Source organism: Ranitomeya imitator, chromosome 2, assembly GCF_032444005.1.
Source record: "Ranitomeya imitator isolate aRanImi1 chromosome 2, aRanImi1.pri, whole genome shotgun sequence".
In the NCBI taxonomy this organism is placed as follows: domain Eukaryota; kingdom Metazoa; phylum Chordata; class Amphibia; order Anura; family Dendrobatidae; genus Ranitomeya; species Ranitomeya imitator.
The window spans coordinates 664,003,853-664,025,508 of NC_091283.1; the positions used below are offsets into that span (position 1 = coordinate 664,003,853).

The window sequence follows — 21,656 nt, forward strand, 5'->3', positions numbered from 1 at the left end:
GGTAACAGTTTACATTGAGGATCTGCTTAGGCTCTGGTCACAATGCTTGCTGAATATTTTGAGTGCATAAACCTGTACCATATCCATGGATAATTTTTGGACCGCTAATGACTAGTGATGAGCGAGTGTACTCGTTGCTCGGATTTTCCCAAGCACATCGGGTGACCTCCGAGTATTTATGACTGCTCGGAGATTTAGTTTTCATCGCGGCAGCTGAATGATATACAGATACTAGCCTGCTTGATTACAAGTGGGGATTCCCTAGCAACCAGGCAACCCCCACATGTACTCAGCCTGGCTAATACCTGTAAATCATTCAGCTGCCGTGATGAAAACTAAATCTCCGAGCAGTCATAAATACTCGGAGGTCACCCGAGCGTGCTCGGGAAACCCCAAGCAACGAGTACACTCGCTCATCACTACTAATGACATGTGTCCATCTGATATCACAGGTATTTCTAGAATGATATGATCCATTGTCACGGATAAGTGACCGGTGACTCACTCTTCATCAGTCTCTTTCATCTTCCAGTCCATCACAAATCCAATGAAAGGACAGGTGAAAAGACACAGCAGCTGTAGAGCCCCAAACACGGACGAGTAAAATCCCACTGCAGGAAGAGAGAATCTGGTGTTACACAGCCTGGTGCTTTATCAAGTAGAGGTAGAAACAGGATTGAATTCAGTTTATGACATCTCTGCAAATTAATTCAAATGGCCAGTTGAGTAAAATATTAAAGTAGTTGTATAATCATGACAACATTTCTTCACGTGCCATACTGGGGCACATAATCATACCACAGCAAGGATCAAGCTGGAGCGAGAAGATGCTAATCAAAGGGAATCTGTCACTCAATGCATGTTGTCCAAGCCATGGGCAACATGAATCAGAACCTGACTGTGAAAACAGCCAGGGTTTTTTTTCTCTGAAGTGCTCCAGAGTTTCAGAGAAAACATAGTTGAGGGAATATAGGGAGAAACTAGTCAGGTGCCGCCACCAGGCCCCGCTCCAGGTGATTGACAGATCTCTGCCACATACATAGGATGAAACCTGTCACTCAACTAGAGCGCTAAGGGGAGAATCTGGAACACAGTCCATAGCTGGCTTTTCAAACCATGAAGCATTCAGGAAAAAAATATATACCTGGCTGCAATTGTGCAGATAGGCTCTGATTCACGCCATCTATGATTTGGGTGACATGAAGCAAGGGACAGGTTTCCTTTAATTTCTTTGAAAAGTCACTATTTATTACTACAAATCCCATGTAGCTGCATCTGCAGTGAAAATGATCTACTGCTTGCAACTTTACTTGTAAATATCAAATGTTTGCAGGCGATGTCAAAAGCGAGACCTAAAATAATCTTTTATTTTGAAATAAGACAGCCACATTAAAAAATCTTACAACTAAGTATTAAACTGAATGCCAATTATGATTATATCCAACCAAGAATAGATCGGTGATGGTCCAATACTCTTGGAAATGTCAACAATCAGCGTTTTGACGGGGCTGTGACTGCTGCAGCCTCTGCAATACATTACAGTACAATGATTTACAGCCTTCTCCCATTCACTTGAACTATACATTTGCCCAGGGGTTGTCCGGGCTAAAACCACAAGTCTGCAGTCACTCTATATGGACTTGTGAATTCTCACATTGTGCGCACTGGGCGCTGTGGGGACTCTCCGGTGCCGGGAGCAGCAGTCATGTGACCACAATCCGACCAGACCATTTCCGGCCTCACTCAATACCCTTGCATTGAGTGAGGTTGCGCCCATGTACTCGGAATGTGGCTGGGGTGTTTGCATATGACACACTTGAATTGGGTGCCTTATATACAATCAATGTGTTTAATGTACAGAAAATACAAGTGATGTGCTTAATATTTGGCACATCGCCACTACTTGTAATCATTCATTTTTTAATATGGCTCTGCAAATTTGGAAATACAATCATTCAATCATTGCCTGCCTTATAACTTTCCTCTGGTGTGAAAAATCTGTGTATCAACATTTCCTGTAATAGACATTTTCTACGATCACTAACTACAAAAAATAAAGATATGCACATTTCTAAATAAGACATTACCTGTATTTTCTGCTTCCAATTTCAGATTTTCAGCTACTAAAATTAAAAACAAACATAAATTTGTAATGCGTCTTCCACCTGAATATTCATTTTTTTCTCTACTTTAATTTGTTACAATTAATGGTACAAATTTGCTATAATTTACAATTGTGCTCAAAAGTTTACATACTGCGGCAGTATTTTAGCTTTCTTGGCCTTTTCTCAGAGAATATGAATGATAACACCAAAACTTTTTCTCCACTCATGGTTAGTGGTTGGGTGAAGCCATTTATTGTCAAACTACTGGGTTTTCTCTTTTAAATCATAATGACAACCCAAAACATCCAAATGACCCTGATCAAAAAGTTCACATACCCCGATTTTGCTCCCTCTAACATCAATGACAGCTTGAAATCTTTTGTGGTAGTGAAGGATTAGGTTCTTTATTTTCTCAGATTGTAGAGCTGCCCACTCTTCTTGGCAAAAAGCCTCCAGTTCCTGTAAATTCCTGGGCTGTCTAGCATGAACTGTGAGCTTGAGATCTCCCCAGAGTGGCTCAATGATACTGAGGTCAGGAGACTGAGATGGCCACTCCAGAACCTTCGCTTTGTTCTGCTGTAGCCAATGACTGGTCATTGTTATGTCCCTGTTTGTGTGGCGCTGCACTGTTTTGCACTTTAGTCTTTAACAAATTTTTGGTTATTAATTATATTTAACATTAAGGCTGTGTGCACACGTTGCGGATTTTTCACGTTTTTTCATGTTTTTCGCTACAAAAACGCATAAAAACGCATACATTATGCATCCCATCATTTAGAATGCATTCCACAATGATGCACATGATGTGTTTTTTTCCGCGAAAAAAAACGCATCGCGGTAAAAAACGCAGCATGTTCATTAATTTTGCGGATTTTTCATTTTGCATTGGGAAGGAAGCTCCGGAAAAAAACGCACAAAAAAGTGTCAAAATCGCGCAAAAAAAAGTGAAAAAAAACAAAAAACGCATGCGGATTTCTTGCAGAAAATGTCCGGTTTTGCTCAGGAAATTTCTGCAAGAAATCCTGAACGTGTGCACACAGCCTAAAAGTTAAATTTTATATTACCACTCTTGCTATTATCCTACTGACCCCTAGTGGTACATTTCCTACCCGTTGCTTATTGCATTTTTTTGTACCATACAGTTACATATATGGTAGTTGTATAATATGATTAAAAAACACATGTCCAAGTTCAACTAAGGGCTGTGATAAAGGAAAGAATTCTAGGTACAACCATATTGCATTAACCATTTTGCCCTAAATAAGCACATTTTCTCGATTAATCAACTGGACCAACATTCAGAACAATACATTTACCTATTTATCTTATTTTCTTCTTAACCCCACAGTGGCAGACCAAATTTGACCTTAGTGACCGGGCCCAATTTTTTTAAATCTGACAAGTGTCACTTTATATAGTAATAACTCCGGAATGCTATATATCCCTTTGATTCTGAGATTGTTTTTTCGTGACACATTGTACTATATAAGTACATCAAAGAAAGGACACAGCACAAGAAACATGATAATCTGGGATGGAAGGGTGAAGTACTCCTATCCATTTGGTACACTGCATAAATCACCAAAAATCGTTCCCGTGTCTACCTTTGCAAGCAGCCGAGCGAGTCAACCCCTCACAGTACATCTTAGTACTTTTCAACCACACAGGGTTTCCTGTTAAATTCTGTGACCGAATAGGGACTTTTTTTGTACATGTCCTTCACTACTTGTAGACTCATTCGTTACAGCGGATTGTTAATATTAAGTTTTGAGTTTCTTGTGAAGGTAATGGTTTTGTACTATCGGTTGGTTTGGCTCGCTGATCCTACACACCTTCCTCTTTGACCGTTTTCATGTTTTTAGATGCATGTGCTATACTGTATATAAATAAACTTTTTTTGGTTCGTACAACAATGATTTATGCTTACTCCAATTTCTTCAGTGTACCACGTTGCACTTTATACCAGCTTTGTAAATTTAGGTTCATACGTTTTGTGTTTATTGGTGAAAACTTATTTCAATTAATTTGCAATTTTCAAACTTTTCATGTTTCAATTATTAAACCAGTTAATAATGGTGTGAAAAAAATAATAAATAAAAAATAACATCTATATGTTTACTTTACCTCTGCATAATTTTTCAATGTAATTTTATTTTGTTAGGATGTCATTTTTTTCAAGAAATGTACAAAACCTGTTTATTTAGGGACCTATTCAGAGTTAAATGGACCTCTGCGACCAAGGTCATAACACCCCTGGCTAGCACATAAAGCCTTCATCATGACACTCTATGGATCGCAAACAATATGTGTGAAATATGGTGCTGGACAGTGGGTTCCCCAGGCTTGACAGTATCCTACAAACAACTGGGGAAGGGCAAAGGAAGGTCAGAAGTAATCAGGACAAGGATGGTGCAAAAGGGGTAAACTCACACGGGGGCCCAATTGCTGATGTAGTCTGTGATGAAAAGGGGGACTTGAGTTGGAATGAATGATATACGGTTGAAATGTGAAGATGAGAGGGACGAACTTTGGAAGGTTGGACATTAGCAAGTGGGAAATGAAAAGAACAAGTGTGGACCTGGTGGGAGTCAGTCAACTGCCCATAATTGAACCAGGGGACTTCCGCTCAGACGATGACCTGTTTATTACTCAGCATACCAAAAAATGGCTAAATCATAAATGGCTGAATCAATTCCAAGATATGATGCTAAGCAATTGTAATAGTCAAAAACAATGTGAACAAATCTTTATTATATTTACACAAGTCACAACGTAAATAAAATAAACTAAAATTTGAACCCATGATAGGTAAAGATAGGCATCATCACCAGAGGGAAAGCTCAGTGCTGTGCTATCATGATTAGAATAGATACAGAATATCACCTGGATACATGCTTAATGCAGAATCACATAATAAGAATGGTAACTAATGGGTTCTATCAAAATAAATGTGCAAAAGTGCAAAGTAATAATGCAACTGAGTATATAATAAGTAACATTAGAATTTACATCAGTACAAACTGCATAATCATATGTTCAGCCCAAATAATATAAGTTATTGATCAAAAATATAGTGTGGCCTTGACTGCAGTATCTATAAATGAACAAAAGAGGGCAGCACACCATAAAAAGTGCAATGTGCTAGAGCCGCAGTATATATTGATGATACACCAGAAGGTAAAAGCAGCTTAACCTTGTCACGCCGAAGCCCATTTTCATTTTTGTGTTTCTGTTTTTTGCTCCCCTGCTTCCCAGAGCCATAACTTTTTTATTTTTCCATCAATATGGCCATGTGAGGGCTTTTTTTTTGCGGTACAAGTTGTACTTTTGAACACCACCATTGGTTTTCCCAGAATGTGTACTGTAAAATGGGAAAAAAATGGGAAAGTACATTGAAATTGCAAAAAAAAAGTGCGAGCCACAACTGATTTTTATTTTTTCATGTTCACCTAATACTGACCTGCCATTATGATTCTCCAGGTCATTCCGAGTTTGTAGATACCAAACATGTCAGGGTTTTTTTATATATATATATGTAAGCGGTAAAAAAAAATTGTGATCTGGGGTTGGGTGAGGGCTTCTTTTTTGGGCGCCGGGCTGACATTTTAAATGATGCCATTTTGGTGCAGATACAATATTTAGATCGCCCGTTATTGTATTTTAATTGCGGCAACCAAAAAAACTTAATTCTGGGGTTTTGAGTTTTGTTTTGCTATGCCGCTTACCGATCGTATTAATTATTTTTATAGCTTTATAGATCGGGTGATTCTGAATGCGATGATACCAAATATGTGTATTTTTTAAAATTATTTTATTTTGAATGGGGCAAATGGCGGGTGATTTGAACTTTTTTTTTAAATGTTTTACATTTTTTTAAAAACTTTTTTTTACTTTTCACTTGTTACAATAGTGTCCATGGGAGACTAGAAGCTGCAATCTTCTGATCGCTTCTGCAACACACAGGCGATGATCAGATCGCTTGTATGAAGCAGTAATGCTCACTGGCTATGAGCGCTGACCACTGTGGGCTCAGCCTCGGGACTCACATCAAAGGGAGGGACAAGACAGAAGGTGAAGGTGTTAAAGGGACACTGTCACCTGAATTTGGAGGGAACAATCTTCAGCCATGGAGGCGGGGTTTTGGGGTTTTTGATTCACCCTTTCCTTACCCGCTGGCTGCATGCTGGCTGCAATATTGGATTGAAATTCATTCTCTGTCCTCCATAGTACACGCCTGCACAAGGCAAGATTGCCTTGTGCAGGCATGTACTACGGAGGACAAAGAATGAACTTCAATCCAATATTGCAGCCAGCATGCAGCCACCGGGTAAGGAAAGGGTGAATCAAACACCCGAAAACCCCGCCTCCACGGCTGAAGATTGTTCCCTCCAAATTCAGGTGACAGTGTCCCTTTAAATGTGGACAGGGCAACTGTCATAAAGTGCTAAGAGGTAGAAAGTGCAATGTAGTAGACAAATACCCAGACATTGTTTTTGATGGTGTCAGCAGCTGTCAGAGGTATCAGCCAGACACTCTCATTACTAATCCTGTAAGTAAAGAGTTAAATAATTACATACTTTATTTGAAATAAAACAGACACACTCTTTAATCATTTACATTAACCCAATAAAGTCGCCCCAGGTCCAACGGTAAACTAAGGGTTAAATCAATATCCCACATTGTCACCAGTCTATGTAGGAGCTTTCACAGAAGGAACCTACATATGCTGTAACCAAACTGCAACTGGCAGAACTCAGCTCGCACTGCGATACCTGGCGGCGGTGATGCGCATGGGGTTATTAGGGCTTATACTCCTCTGCGAGAAAAACGGACAAGAGAAATCCAATGAAAGAAAATCAGACCGGACTCTGATCAATGTTGATCTACGAGTCCCTATGCATCTGCAATTTTTTTCTCATCTGAATTCGGACTGACAAAATCACAGCATGCTGCGATTGTCCTCATATATCACATATCATATCGTATATCAAAACCCATCTCTTCAAACAAGCCTACCACATCAACTACTCAGTAAACTAACTTTGCCCTGTTCCCTCCTTCCAAATATTATTCTGAATCTGCACCCTACTATTCATCTGTCTCCACACCCTCCATGCACACGATAACTGCACTTGATACTTGACTCTTGCACTTAAACACAGGGGCTGATGACCGGATCATGCAGCTTTATATGAAAATCCCTATTTATTATAATTGCCAGACCTGAAATAACAAGCACTTTTCACCTACTGTGTCCCCCCATTTCCTTGTAGATTGTAAGCTTGCGAGCAGGGACCTCACCCCTAATGTCACTGTTTAAATTGTCTTAACTTGTACTGAATTTATTGTCTGTACATGTCCCCACTTAATTGTAAAGTGCTGCGGAATATGTTGGCGCTATATAAATAAAAATTATTATTATTATTATATATTGGAGGAGACTCACTAATGCAAATCAATGGGTGCGACAGAAAAAACAAGGTGGCTTACGGACCATGCGAGTGCTGTCCGATTTTTACACACCCATGTCCTTGAAAACCAGACATTTCATCTCACTGACGGCACTGCTGAGTGACAACTTTCTCACGCAGTGGTGGTGCCGTAAGTGAGGTCACAGGGACTCATCAGCTGAACTTTCCCACCGCAGCTCACCGCTACACACTGCAGGAGTGATTACACGCTCCTCTCAGTGTGTAGCAGGCTGCCAGGTAGAGCAGTCACATCAGCTGATGTGACTGCTCTACAAGTGATCCGAATTATCGCAGGAGATTATGGATTACGGCGGATAGGTGAGGGATATGGTAGTTTATTATTTTTTCTCTTTTCCAGGTGACATGAGCATCGGGAATTAGGCATTAAGGTGAGTATGGGTGTTTTTTTATTTTCTACAGGAGACAAGGGCTTCAGAGATTAGGTGTAAGGTGCATATATACTGTGGTTTTTATTTTTATTTCAATATTTACTTGTTATACCTTTTTAATTTTTTTTACTTTGAGCACAGGTGCCGGCTGATGACTACGCCCATCAACTGTCGCCTGCCCTCACTGTAATCAGTGATAGCAGGTGTCGACTGATGGCAGTAGTAGTCTCTCATCTGGCAACGCCTGTTACCTGCGGTAAGTTTTTTACCGCGGGACACACTGACATCTGACAGCATGACACCGCAGCGCTCTGACTGCCGGTATTTCTCGCACTGTCACACAGATGACAGCGTGGGAAATACCATGGAAGTCCGTAAAAATGGAATCAAAAACTCAGAAAATCTGCAAACATTTTTATACCTGCATTTTTGCTGCTTATTTACCTGACACAATTGAAGTCAATGGGTGAAAAAAGCAGAAAAATACGCACAAAGAATTGACATGCTCTGGATTTAAGAGCAGCACAAATCCTGAAAGGAAAATTACTGATCATGTGCATGGCACTTCCAAGATTCTTATTGACTTGGCTGGCATAAGGATTCCCTAGCGTTTTTGGGCCAATTCCGTGTGGAAAAACACAACAAAAACACACCGTGTGAACACAGCCTAAATGTGCTTCCCCTCTGTTGTGACTCCAACCCTGGTTTAAAGCCGCTCCATGTAAAACTCATCAAAAGACAAAATTGCACCCCCTCTGTCTGGGGAGAGAGGTTCAATCTCCAGAGGCAACAAGGTTTTCTTTACCATGAGAACTATTATTCTGGGGAATAGTCTACCTGTTCACAACAAGAACCATGTGATGATTTAAGAAAAGGCCTAGATGAATTATTAAAAGAAAACAACATAAATATTTATGCAGACGTATAAAATTATTGTCCTGAACGTGGATTCAGTCGATCGACACTAGTGACCAGTAGAGACCATTTTAGAGCTTATTCATGGCATTATGGTTGTATCTTTTCCTCTTCCCTGCATTCAGTATACAATTTCCACCCTTAGTTAAGCTTTCACATACAGTGCCATGTAAAAGTTTTGGCGCCTCTTGTAAAAATTACTGTTATTGTGAACAGTTAAGCGAGTTAAAGTTGAAATGATCTCTAAAAGGACTAAAGTTAAAGTTGACATATTAACTTTGTATTTTAGGCAAAAAAAATTGTAGTTTTTAACATTTTAAAAACTACAAAAAGGAAAAATGGGCGGATGCAAAACTTTTGGCACCCTGCATGGTTAATACCTAGTAGCACCCCCTTTTGAAAGTATCACAGCTTGTACAAACTTTTTGTAGCCAGAAATTTGTCTTTCAATTCTTATTTGAGGGATTTTCGTCCATTCTTCAGTGGGAAATGTATATATTTTCCTCACTTATACAGCACCATTAATTCCACAGTGCTTTACAGACGTTATTGGCTCTGTCCCCATTGGGGCTTACAATCTAATTTCACTATCAGTATGTCTTTGGAGATAGGGCAGAGATTTGTCTTAGGGCAGCACGGTGGCTCAGTGGATAGCACTGCAGCCTTGCAGCGCTGGGGTCCTGGGTTCGAATCCCACCCAGGACAACATCTGCAAAGAGTTTGTATGTTCTCTCCGTGTTTGCGTGGGTTTCCTCCGGGTACTCCGGTTTCCTCCCACATTCCAAAGACATACTGATAGGGAATCTAGATTGTGAGCCCCATTGGGGACAGTAATGATAATGTGTGCAAAACTGTAAAGCGCTGCGGAATATGTTAGCGCTATATAAAAATAAAGATTATTATTATTATTATTATTACTTCCAGTTCTGTGAGATTCCTGGGCCATCTTGCATGCACTACTATTTTGAGGTCTAGCCACAGATTTGCAATGATGTTCAGATCAGGGGACAGCAAAGGGTCATTATAAACCCTCCAGTTTGCGCTTTTGAGGTAGTCTATTGAGGATTTTGAAATGTATTTAGGATCACTGTCCATTTATAGAAGCCATCCTCTTCATTCAACTTCAGCTTTTTTACAGATTGTGTTATGTTTGCATCAAGAATTTGTTGAAATTTCATTGAATCTATTCTTCTCTCTACCAGTGAAATGTTCCCAGTGCCATTGGCTGCAACACAACCCCAAAGCATGATTGATCCATCCCCATGCTTAATGGTTGGCGGGATGTTCTTTTCCTGAAATTCTGTGCCCTTTTTACTTCACACATACATTTGACCAGTTTGGCCAAATACTTCTATTTTAACCTCTTCGGTCCACAGGACTCGTTTCCAAAAACATCAGTATTGCTTAGATGCTCCTTTGCATACTTCTGATGCTGAATTTTATGGTGAGGATGCAGGAGAGGTCTTCTTCTGATGACTCTTCCATATTTGTGCAGGTGTCTGTGAACAGTAGAACAATGTACCACAACTTCAGAGTCTGCTAAATCTTTCTGAAGGTCTTTTCCAGTCAAGCGGGGGTACACCTGTTAACTGCCATTTCTCAGCTACATTTCAAACTAAGCAAAGGGCAACTTGAAAATGCTTTGCTATCTTTTAATACCACTCTACTGCTTTGTGGGCCTCCACCATTTTCAAAGAGTCTGGGTTTTTATAAAGCTGGGAAATTTGCATCACCTGGCCTTTCATAACGATGACAGTAAACAAAGTTCAAAATAACTTGGCACTCAAAAGGTTTTATGAAAAAAAATTGTGCTAATTTATTATGCATCCAATTAATCCTTGTTTAACATTTTTGTTCAAAACCGGACCTTCATCAGAACAATCTTTATCAAGTGAAAAAATTTTTTTTTACAACATGTGAACAAAGAGAAAACATGAAGAAAGAAATTAAATTACATGTCAATCAATGCACAAAAATCATACATGGTTGAAAAGTCACATCAATTGTCTGGATGCATAATAAATGAACACAACCTTTTTCATAAAGCCTTTTGAGTGCCAAGTTATTTTGAACATTTGATACAACGGGCCGGACACCCTACTTGAGCACCAACGTTTGCACCACACAGAGTGCCGTGTTTTTTCATGTGACATTTATGACAGTAAAAAGCCATAGCTCTAACAGGCTAATTAAGGTCTGAAACTTTGGTCAAAGTTGTCTGAGTGCACAAATCTCCAAAGGTGCCTAAATTTTTGCATCGGCCCCTTTTCCTTTTTGTATTTTTTAAAATGTAAAAATTGACAACATATTTTTTGCCTAAAATATAAAGGAAATGTGTCATCTTTAACTTTAGGCCTTTTAGAGATCATTTCATCTTCACCTCACAATAACAGTAATTTTGACTAGGGGTGCCCAAACTTTTACATGCCCTTGTATTTCCTATTTCAATCATACTTGCAACTAGCGTCAATAATTTAATAATTTCGATGCTAAAGTAAATGTATTATATTTGCGATATGCCTAGTCTCCATGCTCATATATTAGACTGGTTTTGTCAACATTAAATACATACTAACCATTATCTTGTGTGCCAAGCACCAAATATTCTATCATCCTGTTCATTGATGCCATGAAGAAAATTATACGAAGCTGAGTCATCATCATAGTAATAACGGAGAAGAGGAAAATGGGAGAACGTGCGTTCTGTAGGAATGTGGTAGAAGATCCTGCGTAAGCAACAAATTAATATTTCAATTTATGCCATATTCTGTAGATACAGGTATTAATTTATTTAAAATGGGGGCTCTAATATAGCTCATAATGATCAAAATCCATACATATGACAAAACATAACATTTTATGCTTGAAGGTAAGGACACAGTCCATCTGCCCTATAATTTTTTTTAATGCTTCAACCAATTTCGACTTAGCACTCCTTACCAGACCGCGATTTTGTTTCCTATTACTATACGTGTGATGGGCACTTTGTTGACCTACAGAATACATCTTCATAGTTGACAGGGCTCAAAATATACTTTATCATATGTTGTATTCTTACCGCTATTTTTTGCAGGTTTTGACAAGTCTTCATTGGATAAATGCTGCTCCTCAGGATCGCCTTTCCTACTTAACCGCTGACCAACAGTGGTCACGTGGGTGTAAAATTGATCTCCAGTGACTTTGTGGTCTAGTGCAAGAGTGCGTAGTGTGACCTTTTTCCTGTGAGATCATCAGAGAATCAATTACAAGGCATGTCTGAGATGTTTCATGTTGGTCAATGTCACTTCACAAGCTTTCATTTTCAGGCAGAATTGTTCCGTCATATATTCCCTTCCAAGCCTTTTGAAACTGGGCCACAGTTCAGAATGGAGCTGCACCATTATCTTCTGTGGTACAATTAACTCTAGCTGTCAATAAAGAGCACTGTTCAGTCATTACACACTCACGTAAAGGCAGACTCTTCTGGAGAAGGGATGGATTCCTTGGGCCAGTTGATCAGACAGTTGAGAAAAATCAGGCAGGCCAAACTAGACCAGCCCAACATAATACCCACGAACGATACTCCCGCTTCATATATAAGCTGCAGAAAGTAGGGAAAGAAAGGATAAGGATGAAAGAGGATGACTATGATTAGTGCACGTTATACAGAACTAGCCTTTATTTGCACGAGTCTAATGATACCATAGAAGGGCATATGTATACATTTTTCATTGATATTTCCCTCACTTTTATGATCCTTTTCTTGGTTTTGGCAAGAAATCAGTAAAATTCTTTAGTACTTCTTAATGCACAAGTTGCATATTCCTACAATGGATATTTTCAGATTTTTTTCCTACAACTGGAACTAGACCCCACCAGAACGAATGCCCTTTTACACACCATATGGATTGAAAAGATGATTTTATCATTTGTTTGACCACCATCTGTAGGGATCTGCTGCCAAGTTCATCTTGCCTTGAGTAAGGGTAGTATAAACTAGTATCAGAGACCATGATGGGATTGCTGGGACACTTCAATTGTTCTAGCAGTATTTCATAAAATCACTTGTTATTACCAACAGAGGGGGTCAATCACTTGAGTCCTCTTAGACTTGGGGCTACATGACGACTTTGGTCATGACCAGCCAAGTGTCCAAAGATTGCTATTTGTTGCTGCTACATTGCAGTGCAATACAAGTTAAGGGGGTCACATTGAGACCCCCAGGGTACTGTGACCAGCAGAAGCAAGTTGCAGAAAGTCTAACCACGTCATTCATTTGTATTGCGCTGAGATGTAGCAGCAATACATAGTGAACTTTTGACGACAGAGATATATATTATAGCCCTAGCCCTAATGAGTGCACTGGAGCTCTTGATATTAAGCAGCTGCCATTTTGTCTCTCCACCAGCTATTGATTAATAGCTTTCTCCCTAAGCACTGTGTAGAGCGAAAGCTGTCAATCACCCGTGCTCAGCTCCAGGTACAATGGCATGACGTTTGGTGTGTAATCCAGGAATATCTCCTGATGCATGACTATTGAGTCTATAGTCTTCACTAAGAAACATAAGTCAGAAGAGTGTCCTTTTGGTATATGTTCTGCTTCAGCTATATTGATACGCAAAGTAGAGGTTTTTTTTTAGAAAACACTATTGAAATAAATAATAATAATAATAATAATAATTTTTATTTATATAGCGCCAACATATTCCGCAGCGCTTTACAAATTATAGAGGGGACTTGTACAGACAATAGACATTACAGCATAACAGAAATACAGTTCAAAACAGATACCAGGAGGAGTGAGGGCCCTGCTCGCAAGCTTACAAACTATGGGGAAAAGGGGAGACACGAGAGGTGGATGGTAACAATTGCTTTAGTTATTCGGACCAGCTATAGTGTAAGGCTCAGGTGTTCATGTAAAGCTGCATGAACCAGTATGTAGCAGTACAGACACAGAGGGCTAATACTGCATAAAGTGTATGAGAACATGATGCGAGGAACCTTTTTTTTTTTATTATAAATAGGCCACACAGGGATCGTTAGGTTAATGCATTGAGGCGGTAGGCCAGTCTGAACAAATGAGTTTTTAGGGTACGCTTAAAACTGTGGGGATTGGGGATTTATCGTATTAACCTAGGTAGTGCATTCCAAAGAATCGGCACAGCACGTGTAAAGTCTTGGAGACGGGAGTGGGAGGTTCTGATTATTGAGGATGCTAACCTGAGGTCATTAGCGGAGCGGAGGGCACGGGTAGGGTGGTAGACTGATACCAGGGAGGAGATGTAGGGTGGTGCTGATCCATGGAGTGCTTTGTGGATGAGGGTAGTGGTTTTGTACTGGATTCTGGAGTGGATGGGTAGCCAGTGTAATGACTAGCACAGGGTAGAGGCATTGGTGTAACGGTTGGTGAGGAATATGATCCTGGCTGCAGCATTCAGGACAGATTGGAGCGGGGAGAGTTTTGCAAGAGGGAGGCCGATTAGTAGAGAGTTACAATAGTCCAGACGAGAATGAATAAGTGAAACAGTCAGAGTTTTTGCAGAGTCGAAAGTAAGAAAAGGGCGAATTCTAGAAATGTTTTTGAGATGCAGGTAAGAAGAGCGAGCCAGTGATCGGATGTAGGGGGTGAATGAAAGGTCAGAATCAAGGATGACCCCAAGGCAGCGGGCATGTTGCTTTGGAGTAATGGTGGAACCGCACACGGAGATGGCAATGTCAGGCAAAGGTAGGTTAGTAGAGGGAGAGAACACGAGGAGTTCAGTTTTTCACAGGTTTAGTTTCAGATAGAGGGAGGACATGATGTTAGAGACAGCGGTAAGACAATCACTGGTGTTTTCTAAAAAGGTCGGTGTGATATCAGGAGCAGAAGTGTATAATTGGGTGTCGTCAGCATAGAGATGGTACTGGAAACCAAATCTACTGATTGTTTGTCCAATAGGGGCAGTATACAACGAGAAGAGTAGGGGGCCTAGGACTGATCCTTGAGGAACCCCAACAGTAAGGGGAAGGTGAGAGGAGGAGGAACCAGCAAAACATACAGTGAAGGATCGGTCAGAGAGATAGGAGGAGAACCAGGAGAGAACGGTGTCCTTGAGGCCGATGGAGTGGAGCATAGTGAGGAGGAGCTGATGATCCACAGTGTCGAATGCTGCAGAGAGATCCAAGAGAATTAGCATGGAGTAGTGACCATTAGATTTAGCTGTTAGTAGGTCATTAGAGACTTTAGTGAGGGCAGTTCCAGTAGAATGTAAAGAGCGGAAGCCAGATTGAAGAGGGTCGAGAAGAGAGTTATCTGAGAGATAGCGGGTAAGACGGGAGTGGACCAGGCGTTCGAGGAGTTTAGAGATGAAGGGAAGATTAGAGACAGGTCTATAATTAGCGGCACAGTTTTGATCGAGGGATGGTTTTTTAAGTAATGGATGTATGATGGCATGCTTAAATGAGGAGGGAAAAATACCGGAAGTGAGGGAAAGGTTGAATATTTTTGTTAGGTGAGAGGTGACAGCCGGGGAAAGGGACTGGAGGAGATGTGACGGAATGGGGTCACTGGTGCAAGTGGTCGGGCGAGAAGATGCAAGGAGCCTGCTTACTTCTTCTGTAACTGCTTCAAAGTCAGAGAGTGAACTAGATGCAGTGGGGGAGGGAGGACAGTGCATGGTATGAAGAGATTGGGAGATGATTTCCTGTTGAATGTGGTCAATTTTTTCTTTGAAGTAATTGGCCAGATCATCAGCACGGAGATCCGTGGTTGGGGCCTGCTCTCTTGGGTTGAGTAGGGACTGGAACGTGTCAAAGAGACGTTTAGGGTTATTGGACAGGGAGGTGATGAGGGTGTTGAAGTAGGTTTGTTTGGAGAGGTGAAGGGCAGAATTGTATGTCTTTAGCATGAACTTATAATGGATGAAATCTTCGGGTAGATTAGATTTTCTCCACAGACGTTCTGCGCACCTGGAGCACCGCTGCAGGAAACGTGTTTGCAGCGTGTGCCACGGTTGTTGCCGTCTGTGCCGAGTTGTTTTATGTATAGGAGGAGCAGCTTCATCCAGAGCACTTTGCAGGGTTTCATTGTAATGCTTCGATGCAGAATCAGGACATGAGATGGAGGAGATAGGGGCCAATGAGGACTGCAAGTTCTTCATAAGTTTCTGGGTGTTAATGGCCTGTATGTTTCTATAAGTGTGGAAAGTGGGGGTGACCTGAGCGGGATGGCAGTTCTTGATAGAGAATGAAAGAAGGTTGTGGTCAGAGAGCGGGAGAGGGGAGTTTGTGAAATCATCCACTGAGCAAAGTCGGGAGAAGATCAAGTCAAGGGAGTTTCCTTTCATGATCCCAATGGCAGGGGATCACTAAAGGACAAGCACAGATACAAACAAGCTCTAGGGCGATGGAACCTGAGCTGACCGCGACCCTGAACCTAACACACAAATAAAAGTAGCCGGGGAACGTGCCTACGATGATCCTAGACGTCTCGCTCCAGCCGAAGATCTAACTTCCCCTATTAGAAGAAACACAGACCTCTCTTGCCTCCAGAGAAACACCCCACAGAAATAGCAGCCCCCCACATATAATGACGGTGAAATGAGAGGAAAGCACATACGCAGTATGAAAACAGTTTCAGCAAAATGAGGCCCGCTAAAGCTAGATAGCAGAGGATACAAAAGTGATCTGCGCGGTCAGCGAAAAACCCTTCAAAAAACCATCCTGAAATTACTTGAACTCATGTGCCAACTCATGGTACATGAGGAGCAATTTCAGCCCACTAGAGCAACCAGCAGCAAAGAATCAAATATCTGCAGGCTGGACTAAAAACCAAATAAAGCAAAACACCAAAACAGGAAAATCCAAACTTAGCTTGACCAGAAGGTTCTAGGAGCAGGGAGCAGAGGTAACAAGACACACTGGATACATTGATAACCGGCGAGGAAATGCCAGCAAAGCCAGGTTAAATAGGAAACTCCCATATCCTGATGGAACAGGTGGAACCCAGAGACCCAGGAAAGACAAGTCACCCAGTACCATCAGTAACCACCAGAGGGAGCCCAAAAACAGAACTCACAACAGTTTCCATCTTCATTTGTTGGAGAGTTAGTATGCTGCGAGAGGCCAAAAGAGGAGGATAGAGATAAAAGGTGAGAAGCAGATGGGGAGAGGGGAGAGACAATGGGGATGTTGAAATCACCCATGATAAGGGTGGGGGTGTCACAGGAGAGAAAGTGTGGAAGCCAGGTGGCAAAGTGATCCAGGAACTGATGAGAAGGGCCGGGAGGACGATACACCACCGCCACTCGCATGGAGAAGGGGACGTAGAGTCTGACCACATGGACCTCAAAGGAAGGGAAGACAAGTGAGGGTACTTGGGGGATAACTTGGAAAGTACATTTGGGTGAAAGGAGCAGGCCAACGCCTCCACCTGCTCTGTTGTCTGATCTTGGGGTATGAGAAAAGTGTAGTCCACCGTATGAAAGAGCAGCAGCAGCGGTGGTGTCTGACTGCTGGATCCGGGTTTCAGTAAGAGCCAGGAGATTAAGAGAATTAGAAAGGAAGAAGTCATGAATGAATAAAGAATGAGAATGGCTGTTAATGGGCTTACTGTACATTTGGCCATCAGTTTAAAACTGCCCTCAACCTCACCATTTTATGCTACAATCACAGCTTTATAGCCATAAGTGGCCAATTAAAATAAAATCCCACTAGATCCTAAAGGAAGAGAGATGAAATTGCTAGAAACCCCCTAGTTGTCTAAGTTATTTTGCTTTAAAAGGGTATAGTTCTTCTGTTTAGCAGTATCTTATGTATCCATGGTCATGGCCAGCATCGTGCTCCCATCGTGATGGCCACGCTTGGGTAACTAAGGTGTATATTATCATCGATGGCCAGGTTTTCAGGAGCGTGAATACCTAGAGCATGAGCAGTAACTCCCCATACAGCCACTTCAGTCATATGTTATAGTGTATGCATTCTAGCCACAAAGGCATCCTGTGACACTATGACAAGTGCATCACATAGTAATAGTGTACTGTTTGCAGGAGCAGTGCACTGCTGTCACACACCAAGGCACTCAGAGATTTTGTGCAACAAAGATATATTCACATTTATGTACAAATCGGTAGCTAGGGCCGCAGGCGCAATTTTTTTGTGAAAATAGATAATGTCACTTCCTCCTTCCCCCTGTCACCTCCCAAATCTTCCTGTCACCACTACTCTCTGTCACCACAGCTCTTCTCCTGTTACCACTGCTCTCCTGTCACCATGACTCCTGTCACCACTATTCTCCTCCTATCACCATCGGTCTCCTGTCGCCAACGCTCCTCTCATATCACCACTGCTCTATCTCCATGGCTCTCCTTCTGTCATCATTGCTCCTGTCAGCACTGCTCTCCTACTATCACCACTGCTCTATCTCCATGGCTCTCCTTCTGTTACCAACGCTCCTCTCGTATCACCACTGCTCTATCTCCATGGCTCTCCTTCTGTCATCATTGCTCCTGTCAGCACTGCTCTCCTACTATCACCACTGCTCTATCTCCATGACTCTCCTTCTGTTACCAACGCTCCTCTCGTATCACCAGTGCTCTATCTCCATGGCTCTCCTTCTGTTACCAACGTTCCTCTCGTATCACCACTGCTCTATCTCCATGGCTCTCCTTCTGTCATCATTGCTCCTGTCAGCACTGCTCTCCTACTATCACCACTGCTCTATCTCCATGACTCTCCTTCTGTTACCAACGCTTCTCTCGTATCACCAGTGCTCTATCTCCATGGCTCTCCTTCTGTTACCAACGCTCCTCTCGTATCACCACTGCTCTATCTGCATGAGTCTCCTTCTGTCATCATGGCTCCTGTCACCACTGCTCTCCTACTATCACCACTGCTCTATCTCCATGGCTCTCCTTCTGTTACCAACACTCCTCTCGTATCACCACTGCTCTATCTCCATGGCTCTCCTTCTGTCATCATTGCTCCTGTCAGCACTGCTCTCCTACTATCACCACTGCTCTATCTCCATGACTCTCCTTCTGTTACCAACGCTCCTCTCGTATCACCAGTGCTCTATCTCCATGGCTCTCCTTCTGTTACCAACGCTCCTCTCGTATCACCACTGCTCTATCTCCATGGCTCTCCTTCTGTCATCATGGCTCCTGTCACCACTGCTCTCCTACTATCACCACTGCTCTATCTCCATGGCCCTCCTTCTGTTGCCAACGCTCCTCTCATATCACCACTGCTCTATCTCCATGGCTCTTCTTCTGTTATCATGGCTCCTATCATCACTGCTCTCCTACTATCACCACTGCTCTTTCTCCATGGCTCTTCTTCTGTCACCATGGCTCCTGTTACCACTGCTCTCCTACTATCACCACTGCTCTATCTCCATGGCTCTTCTTCTGTCACCATTAGTGTTGAGCATTCCGATACCGCAAGTATCGGGTATCGGAATCGGAAGTTCCCAGAATTCAAACTGAACGCAGCAGCCAATGAGGAATGATTGGAAGTGTGGGCACATCCTGTTTAGCATGGTGGGCATGTAAGTACTGGCAAGGCTGGGATTGGCTGCTGAAATGATGTCACTCTGCACTATAAAAAACGCTGCCGCCATTTTGCGCTCACTCTGCTGTGATTTCAGTTAGGGACAGGACGCTGTGTTCTAACTGAGGGCCAGTCGAGCTAGCTAATTGCTTTATTTTCCTTTCCAAAGGCTAATTTAGCAAAACGCTGTGTGTTCTTCACTGTTCACCTTGCTCTTGCCTTGCAGCGCTGTTTTAACAGCGTTCTGCAAGGTCTCTGTGTGTGTGTGTGTGTGTGCAGCTCACTCTGTAGTCTGTGTGCAGCCATATACCCGGTTGTATTCAGCTCAGGGGGGGTTCACACTGCCTCACACAGTTGTCCTTTTTTGCTCTTAGTGCAGCCTGCTGCACATTTTTTCTCAAATTTCCTATTAGTGTTTTTCCACCAGTCTCCAGCTCTATTGTGGAAAAACACTACATAGGATAACCTAGAGGGGGGTTTTTGGGCCTTGCAGCGCTGTTTACGGCTGTCTGCACGGTCTCCGTGTGAGCCCAGCTCGCCCTGTAGTCTGTGTGCAGCCATAGCCGGTTGGATTCAGCTCAGGGTTCGTTACTGGCTCATACCTTGAGAAAAATTTTACTTTTTTTCAAATAGTGCAGCCTGTTTAAAATTTGAAAAAAAAAAATTCCTATTAGTGTCTTTCCACTCGTATCCAGCTAAATAGTGGAAAAACACTATATAGGATAACCTAGAGGAGGGTTTTTTGGCCTTGCAGCGCCGTTTACGGCTGTCTGCACGGTCTCCGTGTGAGCCCAGCTCGCCCTGTAGTCTGTGTGCAGCCATAGCCGGTTGCATTCAGCTCAGGGTTCGTTACTGGCTCATACCTAGAGAAAAATTTTACTTTTTTTCAAATAGTGCAGCCTGTTTAAAATTTGAAAAAAAAAAATTCCTATTAGTGTCTTTCCACTCGTATCCAGCTAAATAGTGGAAAAACACTATATAGGATAACCTAGAGGAGGGTTTTTTGGCCTTGCAGCGCCGTTTACGGCTGTCTGCACGGTCTCTGTGTGAGCGCAGCTCGCCCTGTAGTCTGTGTGCAGCCATAGTCGGTTGGATTCAGCTCAGGGTGCGTTACTGCCTCATACCTTGAAAAACAATTTCCTTTTTTTCAAATAGTGCAGCCAGTTTAAAATTTGAAAAAAAAAATTCCTATTAGTGTCTTTCCACTCGTATCCAGCTAAATAGTGGAAAAACACTATATAGGATAACCTAGAGGAGGGTTTTTTGGCCTTGCAGCGCCGTTTACGGCTGTCTGCACGGTCTCTGTGTGAGCGCAGCTCGCCCTGTAGTCTGTGTGCAGCCATAGTCGGTTGGATTCAGCTCAGGGTGCGTTACTGCCTCATACCTTGAAAAACAATTTCCTTTTTTTCAAATAGTGCAGCCAGTTTAAAATTTGAAAAAAAAAATTCCTATTAGTGTCTTTCCACTCGTATCCAGCTAAATAGTGGAAAAACACTACATAGGATAACCTAGAGGAGGTTTTTTTGGCCTTGCAGCGCCGTTTACGGCTGTCTGCACGGTCTCCGTGTGAGCCCAGCTCGCCCTGTAGTCTGTGTGCAGCCATAGCCGGTTGGATTCAGCTCAGGGTTCGTTACTGGCTCATACCTTGAGAAAAATTTTACTTTTTTTCAAATAGTGCAGCCTGTTTAAAATTTGAAAAAAAAAATTCCTATTAGTGTCTTTCCACTCGTATCCAGCTAAATAGTGGAAAAACACTATATAGGATAACCTAGAGGAGGGTTTTTTGGCCTTGCAGCGCCGTTTACGGCTGTCTGCACGGTCTCTGTGTGAGCGCAGCTCGCCCTGTAGTCTGTGTGCAGCCATAGCCGGTTGGATTCAGCTCAGGGTGCGTTACTGCCTCATACCTTGAAAAACAATTTCCTTTTTTTCAAATAGTGCAGCCAGTTTAAAATTTGAAAAAAAAAATTCCTATTAGTGTCTTTCCACTCGTATCCAGCTAAATAGTGGAAAAACACTATATAGGATAACCGAGAGGAGGGTTTTTTGGCCTTGCAGCGCCGTTTACGGCTGTCTGCACGGTCTCCGTGTGATTTAAACTAGCTCTGTAGCCCGATCTGCACCAAAAAAAAAGTTAAGTTCACCAAACACAACTTAACACTTGTGTAGGCCACATTTGAAAAATAATAAAGTTTAGTCCACAATTTACAACATTAGTGTTTCTTACACCTGTTAGGAGGAGCATTTCAGGAATAAGCACACTAAGGCCTTAG

At 42.1% G+C, this 21,656-nt stretch overlaps 1 protein-coding gene across 1 annotated transcript in view; it reads right to left on the reverse strand.

Moving 5' to 3' along the window:
- Positions 1 to 21,656, reverse strand: part of SLC43A1 (solute carrier family 43 member 1) — a 195,194-nt gene that overhangs the window by 40,817 nt on the left and 132,721 nt on the right. The window contains exons 7-11 of the mRNA XM_069752981.1: positions 12,327 to 12,460; positions 11,939 to 12,099; positions 11,457 to 11,606; positions 2,088 to 2,123; positions 506 to 611 (exon numbers count right to left, since the gene is read on the reverse strand). Coding sequence (XP_069609082.1) covers positions 506 to 611; positions 2,088 to 2,123; positions 11,457 to 11,606; positions 11,939 to 12,099; positions 12,327 to 12,460 — 587 coding nt within the window. The remainder of the gene's footprint in view (positions 1 to 505; positions 612 to 2,087; positions 2,124 to 11,456; positions 11,607 to 11,938; positions 12,100 to 12,326; positions 12,461 to 21,656) is intronic.